The sequence below is a fragment of the Camelina sativa genome, chromosome 17 (genome assembly GCF_000633955.1).
Source record: "Camelina sativa cultivar DH55 chromosome 17, Cs, whole genome shotgun sequence".
NCBI classification, from domain to species: Eukaryota; Viridiplantae; Streptophyta; class Magnoliopsida; order Brassicales; family Brassicaceae; genus Camelina; species Camelina sativa.
Window position 1 is genome coordinate 2,801,162 of NC_025701.1, and position 8,971 is coordinate 2,810,132.

At 39.1% G+C, this 8,971-nt stretch overlaps 3 protein-coding genes, 1 long non-coding RNA gene and 2 other non-coding genes across 6 annotated transcripts; 1 reads left to right on the top strand and 5 right to left on the bottom strand.

The window, feature by feature from the left end:
- TRNAG-GCC lies at positions 135-205 on the bottom strand. Its single transcript has one exon. It is a non-coding gene; the product is annotated as a tRNA-Gly (tRNA).
- TRNAG-GCC lies at positions 400-470 on the bottom strand. Its single transcript has one exon. It is a non-coding gene; the product is annotated as a tRNA-Gly (tRNA).
- On the bottom strand, positions 660-2,888 carry LOC104754867 (mitoferrin-like). The gene is made up of 2 exons (XM_010477153.2): positions 1,764-2,888; positions 660-1,092 (listed from the first exon to the last, which is right to left on the bottom strand). The coding sequence occupies exons 1-2, from the start codon at positions 2,538-2,540 to the stop codon at positions 886-888; spliced, it is 984 nt and encodes a 327-aa protein (XP_010475455.1). The 5' UTR covers positions 2,541-2,888; the 3' UTR covers positions 660-885.
- On the bottom strand, positions 3,148-5,212 carry LOC104754868. The gene is made up of 7 exons (XM_010477154.2): positions 4,871-5,212; positions 4,621-4,770; positions 4,257-4,472; positions 4,060-4,181; positions 3,803-3,966; positions 3,546-3,700; positions 3,148-3,398 (listed from the first exon to the last, which is right to left on the bottom strand). The coding sequence occupies exons 1-7, from the start codon at positions 5,075-5,077 to the stop codon at positions 3,300-3,302; spliced, it is 1,113 nt and encodes a 370-aa protein (XP_010475456.1). The 5' UTR covers positions 5,078-5,212; the 3' UTR covers positions 3,148-3,299.
- LOC104754869 lies at positions 7,129-7,655 on the top strand. The gene is made up of 2 exons (XR_762162.2): positions 7,129-7,404; positions 7,516-7,655. It is a non-coding gene; the product is annotated as an uncharacterized LOC104754869 (long non-coding RNA).
- LOC104754870 (zinc finger protein CONSTANS-LIKE 8-like) lies at positions 8,342-8,971 on the bottom strand (the record flags this gene model as incomplete). Its single annotated transcript, XM_010477155.1, is given in 2 exon segments — positions 8,342-8,550; positions 8,636-8,971. Coding segments are annotated over 2 exon segments (483 nt in total), but the record flags the coding sequence as incomplete, so codon positions are not given.

Consider the following 8,971-nt stretch of genomic DNA (forward strand, 5'->3'; position numbering starts at 1 on the left):
AAGTCTTGGATCTTCTTGAATCAAAACTAAGTTGAAAAAAAAGGAGAGAGCTCAGGAGTGTGGCGAGTACACCTGGGAAATCAGAAGATTGCGAAGGACCCAACCAACGCTGAAGCCAATATCATCACAGCTCATGCACCAGCCGGGAATCGAACCCGGGTCTGTACCGTGGCAGGGTACTATTCTACCACTAGACCACTGGTGCTTTTTGTTAGTCTATGTATATTTATATTAATAATTGTTCTGCGTATCCGTTTGCTTTTCAAAGTCTTGGATCTTCTTGAATCAAAACTAAGTTGAAAAAAAAGGAGAGAGCTCAGGAGTGTGGCGAGTACACCTGGGAAATCAGAAGATTGCGAAGGACCCAACCAACGCTGAAGCCAATATCATCACAGCTCATGCACCAGCCGGGAATCGAACCCGGGTCTGTACCGTGGCAGGGTACTATTCTACCACTAGACCACTGGTGCTTCTTGTCTATCTAGTTAATAACTAATTATTACCAATATTACATTTTGTCTTTGTCTTTGTCTTTGTCTTTGTCTTTGTATTTGTCTTTGTCTTTGTCACAAGAAAACGACGAGGCAGCTCGATACAGCGGGACAGAGATGCCCAGGCATGTATGTCGTTGGAAAGTCTACTACTGTATGTGTAGTGTATGTTTTGTTAAGTTATTTATTGGAAGGTTTGGAAGGAACATAGTTTTTGTACAACTTTTACCAAAATTTCTCGACGACAACATCATCGACAAGCTCGCTCGACAAATATAATCTAACATAACAGTAGTAGAAAACTAGAAAACCTGACAAAACTAGTTTTACAAACAATAATAGAGAAAAAACAAGATCCTCAATCGCCTAACCCTTTTGTCTTTTTTTTTTTTTTTCAGGCAGTGTTTGAATCGCCATTCAAGTCATGAAAGAAAGATTTGACCCCTTCGTAAGTGGACCAACAGATTGCTGCAGCAGGCGCATGAAAGAGCATTCTCGGTAGCCATCCCCTTAGAAGTCCTCTGTATCCGTCTTTCTTCACTATCGTTCTCAGTACATCGCTAATCGAACCACTAGTGAAGCGGTCGCATCCACACACACCCTGCACATCACCACAACATACTATTTGAGGCCATATCTCACACATTCTAAAGCAAAAAAAATTGCATCTGATCCCTCCTCATCACATCACATTTGAAACGAAACAAATTGAAAAACATATCTCCTACACACTCTCTGTAAATGCTAGAGTAATAATAGTAATAATAGCACAAGTCGTGCCACAGTAAGACTGAATTAGTGATATCTCAACTGGGAAATTTCATTGCCTGAAACCATAAAACACACTCTACCTCAAACCAGAAACCTACTGGTAGAAACATTGAAAACCAGATAACTACTCAACTTTCAACATAGATTGTCAAACCTTGAGAAACTTAAACCGCAACTATAAAACTATGTTGCAGCTCTAGCACACGATGACCATCTGCCAATAGTCTGATAGCTCTTTTTACACAAACCTCTATTTACAACATACACCATCTAACCACTAAAGGTGAAACAAATCCATCTAAGAAGCTTTAGACATTCACATATATTCAAAATCCTACACACGAGTACAAGTTTCGAGACTTAAAGCATCATCTAAAGAAATCGTTCTGCAGCACTGCACATATCAAGAAGCATAACCCATCTATGGTTTATTCCAATCCAAAACTATACAAATAAGAGACAAAGAGCAAACATTCCTAGAGAGAAAGAATCATCATTCACCTGACATTGCAACTGCGTCTTGACAACATCAAGCGGCGTAGTCACAGCAGCTGCCAATCCACCAGCAGCAGCTCCAGCAGTGGCATGAACCAACCAACCTTCCTCATCACTAACCCTTTCAGGAGAAAACTCCATCAACCCCTTCTTAGCCGCCTCGTAAGTCGCAAAGTGAACAGCAGTAAAAGGCGCGTTCATCAAAACCGTCGTCCTATAAGAAGCATAGAAGGCACCAAACCCTTCCTCACGCATTACCCTCTTGACACAATCCCAAACTCCTTTATAAGTCCCTTCACCCATCTGCAACCTCTGCTTCACCATATCCATGGGAGTCAAAACAGCATCGCTCGATATAGTCGCGAACACGCCGGAGATCGCATGAGCGGCGGAGTTGTTCTGATTCCCTCCTGCGGATAAAAACTTCTTCGAAACCTCGTAGAAGGAGAAGTAAACGGCGTGAGCAGGTCCAGCGCCGAGACCCATAGCCCAAATCCCTCGGTACAGAGCTGAAGGTCCTTCCTTTTGGACTATCGAACGGAAAGCTTGCCGGATTCCGACGGGTTTCAACGGACATGGCCGGAGCGCTTGCATATGGGTCTTCACTGTATCGACGGGAAACATCGCCATGTGTTCGACGGAACCAGCGATGGAACCGGCGATCATAAATTGCCAGAATTTAAGGCCGTCGTGAGCGGTTTCATGTTTAAAATCCGGTGATGGAGAGACTTGCCGGAGATCTGGTTCCTGGAATTTGGGAGCGGTTGTTGCCTCTGTAGCCATTTAGGGGTTTTGGTCGTAGATCAGGAGGCGGCTGAGATTTTATAAACCTTTTGACAAAAGAAAAAGTAGGGTTTTTGCGGAATGGGTTGGAGAAAAATTAGACCAAATCGGAATAGTGAAATCACCGACGAAGAGAGACGGCGGTGAAAACAGGCGTGATGTGGGAGGGGAGAGATTGGTGTGGTGGACTACATTATCTCACCATGTCATATAGTTTTTGTTTTTTTTTTTGTTTTTTATTTTGGGTTACCAAGTACCAACCACCCTTGTTGTCGTCTAAAGGTTTGAACTTTCTTCCACAATTTTTTTAATTTCAGGTGGAAAAATTCGAACCGGAACTATGTTTGACTTTAATTGGTTGATGAGAGAGAGAAATAAATTTTTGAACAATAGCTCAAACGGAACAAGAACAAAAACCATACAACACAACTACCGTTCAATGTTTTGTAACTATTTTGGTAATCATCATCGTTTACTTCTTTCTCACCTCTAGGAAAGTTTTATCACTTTCTATCATCACCCAATCGAAGCTTTCTTTTGTTTAGTTTTACTTTGGTTTACTTTCTCTTTTATGAACTGACCGCCAAGAAAAGTTATCGGCAATATCTACACATAAATGTCTGATTAAAAGTTCTTTGCATTAGTATCTTTACTGATCAACATTACAAACAGTTTGGAGCTCTTTTTTTGGCTACATATATATACGATGCATGATTGACAACATATTTGCCAAAGGCTCGTCGAGGCTACTGTTTGCTATTAGCCGGCTCGTCGGGAGAGTTGTTCCTGAAATGTGCTCTCAAAGATCTTGTCAGCATTTCCCACCTCGAATCCATCGCGTCGGTGTGACTCTCGTATCTGCGTTTTGTAGGTTTTGTAAGTGTCAATTCAAAATGTTTTGTATATCATCATATCATACTATGCCTGGTAACTAAGAGTTCTCTAGGCAAATGGGAAGCACAAGAACGCATCAATACACAGTAAGCGGATTCTGGTATCACTTACCTCGCTTTCAGGTACATTTTGGTATTGGGGAAGCACAAGGCGTTCAGCAAATTCAATGTATGAACAAGGGATAGACTTGGTGACACCATCAGCGAACTTGAAAGAAATTGAATCTGCTACAGTTGAGCTTTGCAGCAAACCACCATCAGGGCTAACTGAAAAAAAGAAATTAAAAGATATGTGTCACTCATTGTAAACCCAATTAGCTAAAAATCTAATCTTTCTTTTAATCAAGGAGTTAAGATTCGTTCTGAAACCTTTCAGGACTCCTCCTTCAGAATTCAACTTGACACCTTTTTCTTCTAGGAACTGATTGAGCTTCTTAATTTTGTTTAGATGAGATTTAAGCCGATGGACAGAAATCGTTACATGGTTAAGTGCATAGCCATTGACAAGGGTCCATGCTGCATATTCACTTTCCCTGTAGATCAATTTAGCCCAACACACCTTCAGTTAGGAGTCACTACTCTAGCTTAATCTGAAAAAAACAGGATAATTAAGGAAGGTCATGTACCTAGCCAATTGCTCAAACTCAGAAGACAGAGGCTTTTCCCAAGTTAAGGTACCCAAAGCACTAGAAAGAGCAGCATACTTTTTCCCATTGGGCGATGCTTGAGTGTACTTTCTGATCACATCCTAGAAACAAGAGAAATTGAAGCTCATAACACAAACAACCATCTACGATCAAACCAATGACAGTGTATAATTTACCTGAGTCTGTGAACTCATCTGATCCACAAGGAGCTCTGAGATAAAAACTCTTGGTAAAGGACCGTTAACACCGCTTCCACCAGGAATAGCAGAAACATCAGGAGGTGCAAACCACAAAGCTCTAAGCTTTTTGGCTGGAAATTTCAGCTCATCCATCGGAGTATACCCATAGTCAAGGAAAAAGCTTGCAAGCGAGTCAATCCCATAACCACCAACCTAAACACATTTCAACAAACAGAGTCCAATAGTGAGTAACTTAACTTTGTCAAAAAAAAGTTTTAAACTTTGAGACTGTACTTAACTAAGTGTATGATCCCAGTTCTTTGAAGCAGCCAAAACAAAGAGAGGTTTAAGGAAACTATACCCCAAACGTTCTAAAAGCGAGATGGTCATAGCAAAGTTGTTCGCCATCAACGGATCGAACAAGTTCCAAGACGGATTTAGGCGTCGGGTTCCGATTTAGGTAAACTGTTTCCATCTGCCCTAAGACACTTCTGAAGAAAGATTCAGCAACCTGATTCAAGTTGTGAAAATACCAAAGTTATGCACCCACGAGCCAAAAGCATCAAGTCGTCAAAAACAAAGTTTCGACATATAAAGCAAAAAGAACGAACCTTTGAAGACGATCCGTGAGAATCATTGTTTGATGACATCGAGGAGTCTCTTACAGAAGCAGAGATAACAGAGAGATTGCGTTTTCCGGCGGAGGGGAGCCGAATGAGAGATCTAGCAGAGTTGGAAACAGAGAGTGTCGATCGTAACGAAGTAGGAAAAGATCGATGGAGAGAGGCTTTAATGGCGGAGGAGTGGAGTGAAATCATGGTGGAGAAGTTGAGATAGTTGGTTTTGTCGCCGGAAAGCGTTTGATGATGAGTGAGAAAGCACTGATCATATTAATGGAGCTTTCGTAATCATCTTCTTCTCTCATACTAGAGAGAGCCGTGTCGTATTAGATACTCTACCATCTGACTAGACGTGGCGATATTATCATTGCGATTAGTTTAGTATTTCTTTTGGTTGACATTATTAAATTTGTTGGTTATCATTGCGATTAGTTTAGTATAAGTAACTTTCATTGGATAATCTGTAAATTTGTTGGTTATCATATACGAAGTACGAGGTTCTTTTTACTCTTTGTGGACCAATCTTACTAGATTTACCATAATAGCTTCGGTTTAGTTGTGGTTTGGGATGGTCAATAGTTAATGGGCTTTTCATCTATTATTTGGGCTCTTTTAGATATGACCGGTTTCCTAGTGGGCTTCTGATGAGCTATTAAAAAAAAAAAGGAAAAAAGTTCGACTTTAGCAGTCATAAGTTTGAACAGTAACTTGGAAGTGTTTCCAACATTCCATCACCACTTGTTACACGACACTATCAAAAACCAAAACAAAGAATCTAGTGATATTTATGTTTCAAGTATGTATGTTTATCCTCAAAGTTTTTATCAATTCCATATTTTTGGTTCAGGGTTATAAATTTATAATAGTCATTAGTAGGCATGTGTATGCTAATGATGGAATCATGCAATATGGGAAATTGACGGTAGTTTTGAAGATCAATACATATCAGAAAGAAACGTGGTAGTTGATATTGTAGTTGGTCCCGACAGAGGAGGAGTAGAGTAGCCTACTTACACATGTGGTGTGGTGAACCCTTTTTTAGCCTTACAACCCCACCAATTCGGCAAACACTTGCCATATACGTCCTCTTCATGTAATCTTAAAGATATTTTTGCGCATCTCTTCTTTTCTTCTTTGTCAATAAGATATTTTCATTTCAATATGACAAAGTTGTAAAAGTCGATAATGATATATCAGAACTACAAATACTAATAATAACAGAAATAAAGTCACAACCAAGGTTGGAGATATTTTTCTTCCAGATATTTCTTTTTCCCTTTTTAAGTCTCCCTTTTCACGAACCGTCCCTACAAATAATTCAAAAGATTTCCAAGAAATTTCGTCAGAAAAAAAATATATGAAGTTAGGCTTCCCTAGCACGCACAAAATTAGTATTAGAGCATGAATGAAAACTAAATAAATACTGTATACTACTTAAAAATGAGTTATGGTTAAAGACTTGAAGAGTGTAGGAGTAAGAAGGAATAAGAAAGAAACCTTAAAACGAGGTCGTTTATCAGCGTTGAGTTTTCGGACTTGATACCTTAGAGCATGTTTATCGGCGGTATGTAAGGGGTTTTTAGGGGGGTTTCAAGTTGTTTTTGGACAAAAAATAAATCAGAAAGGAAAAAAAAACTGAAGAGATCCTCTTATATAACAGCCTCTCTTCGGGTTTAAGAGACGGCACGTGTCTCTCTTTGGTTGGACGAGAGAATTGGGAAGGTTCATTTTTTTTTTTTTTCGCGATTAATTTTTTGGTTTCTCTCTTTCTCTCGTTCTTTCTTTCTTTCTCTCTTCCTCTCTGCGTGTTGCGATAAAATTCTCGATCCGAGAAAGGAAGTTCCGATGAATCGGAGGTTAAAGAATCAATGGAGTGTTGGGTCGGAGGCTTTTTCAATCGGCGGAGATCTAATCAGAGGCGACGGTAGGGCAGGCGATTTGAATCGTCATGGAGATAGTATCAGAGGATAATTGAAGGAGAAGGCGATTCAGTGGGAAGAGGGTGGATGAATTCGATTGAGAGTGTAAGTATCTCAGTACAATAGTATGATTAGGTATAACTGTTAGGATTATTTGATTTTGGATCGCAAATTAGGGTTTTTGATGTTTGTTTGAGAAATTGGGATTTTGGTGTGTTTGTGTTTCGATTGATAATTGAGGCTTTAAATGGATTAGGGATTTTGGTGTGTTTGTGTTTGGGATTTTGGTGTGTTTGTGTTCGATTGATAACCTGCAGCTGTTTCGCGTGGAAGCCCACAGGCCTGGGTGTTGTTGTTTAGTAACCAAGCCATCATTTAGGTTGTGTTGTTTAGTAACCAAACCTGAAGGCAGCAGCAAAGAAGAGGATGAAGAAGTACTTCCCCCTCTGTTTTCCCGAGTTCAGGGAGTGGAGAAGAGAATCAAAGACCGGAAAAGAGGACGATCCGTGTGCTGTACAAAGTGTGGAGGAGTAGGACATAACAAGTCTACTTGCAAAGAGGATTGATCATCGACGGCCTGCTTCTGCTCACTACATTTGTACAGAGGTTTGCAATGTTCTTCATAGATTTTGTTGGAACTGCAAGAACTTTAAATTAATTATTGTTTTGGATACAATACCATTTCTGGTCTTCTAACAGTTAGCTGTTTGACTGCAGCCACATTTTCTGTAATCTTACTGAATCATCTGCAGTGATGCTTTACAATGTAATTTGGTGTGCCTCATCCATAAACTGTGATAATACATGATCGTGTATATAACTCTTGACGCGTAATCTTCAAATAACTAATTCTGATAGTCCAAAATGCTTTCATCCCGCAAGCCCAACTTCAACTATGACGTCAAACGTGTACTTGTGTGGGAGAAATATCCTTCTTAGAAAGCTCTATGTCTCTCTCCCTAGTTTATCTACCGAAAGTCTTTTATATGAAAGCAACTTAACTGAATTCCTAGAACTCACCATATCATTTCATAAATTTACCAAGTCGTGTACCTATATAGTTATATATAAGAAGACGTACGCACAGCCCATGGTCCCCATCCCATAAATCAAACAGTTTAATTGTAGGCACACTTCCAACACCCAGAGCTTCAGAAGTTGACTACACGCTTCTAACACCCAGGCCTTTATGTGTCGCTACTATGCTCAAGAATCGGAAGGATGTTCGTGATAAGAAAAAAAATAAATGCTTGCAAAATGATTTGGTTGATAATATTTGGGCCAAATTTGAAGCTAATTAGTATTATAATTAATCAATCTCTCCATTTATAAATTGCACTTTTGTTGTAATATGTATTAATGTTTTATTATGTTTTGTATGTTTGAAAATTAATAATAATGGAATATTTCTTTAATTTTATAAAATTTAAAAATTTTTACACATTTATACCACTTCTATTCTATTTAAAATTTTAAAATTTTTAAAAACAATATTTTCAAAAATAAGAGACCCAAAATAAGAAGCTACCAATAAAAGAGAAAATTTTATCTAAGAGATCATGAGTTCTTATATTCCAAACAGTACACAATTAATTCATAAAAAATTTAAGAACTCCCCTTATATGAACCCCCCAATAAACTTGCTCTTATCTTCTTAGAGAAGAGTCTACTCTGTCGTTTCTCTTTGTACCTTAACACACTTGCTTCTCTTTTCATGTTTCTCTCTTCCTCTATCACTGGTACTTCTCCCCTCTGCATACGCTTTTAAATCATTAGTATTAATTAAATCACTAGTTATAACTTGCAAAACAAGTAAAGGATTCACACAAAAACTAACATAAAAGGAATTGGCTGGAGATGAAGTATCTGTCCACAGAGGTTTCTGGTGATCAGACCAAGCATCGATAACTTCTTGATGGTTCAGATTCAGCTTCAGACCCAACTCTTTGTCTTCATAATCCGTAGCCTTATTGTCCCAAAGCCCGAAACTTGAGCCTTCTTGATCAGTACTCAAGCTTTTTTCTTCTTCCCCTGTATCTTCATCCTCGTCTTCTCCCCAAAAATCCCATTTGAGTTCGTGAGAGCAGCTTAAACTGTCAATGGTGATGTCGAATATGCTGTCGAAATCATCTATAGAATGGTCTTGAGAGAGAGCATTAACAGACTCGAAGGT

Excerpts from the sequence above, each read along its gene's own strand:
- LOC104754867 (XM_010477153.2), bottom strand. The coding sequence starts at position 2,540 with ATGGCTACAGAGGCAACAACCGCTCCCAAATTCCAGGAACCAGATCTC. Across the intron at positions 1,093-1,763 it reads AGACGCAGTTGCAATGTCAG|GGTGTGTGTGGATGCGACCG; the intron begins GTGAATGATGAT and ends GGTGATGTGCAG.
- LOC104754868 (XM_010477154.2), bottom strand. The coding sequence starts at position 5,077 with ATGATTTCACTCCACTCCTCCGCCATTAAAGCCTCTCTCCATCGATCT. Across the intron at positions 4,182-4,256 it reads AGATGAGTTCACAGACTCAG|GATGTGATCAGAAAGTACAC; the intron begins GTAAATTATACA and ends TCTTGTTTCTAG. Across the intron at positions 3,701-3,802 it reads TGAAGGAGGAGTCCTGAAAG|TTAGCCCTGATGGTGGTTTG; the intron begins GTTTCAGAACGA and ends TCTTTTTTTCAG.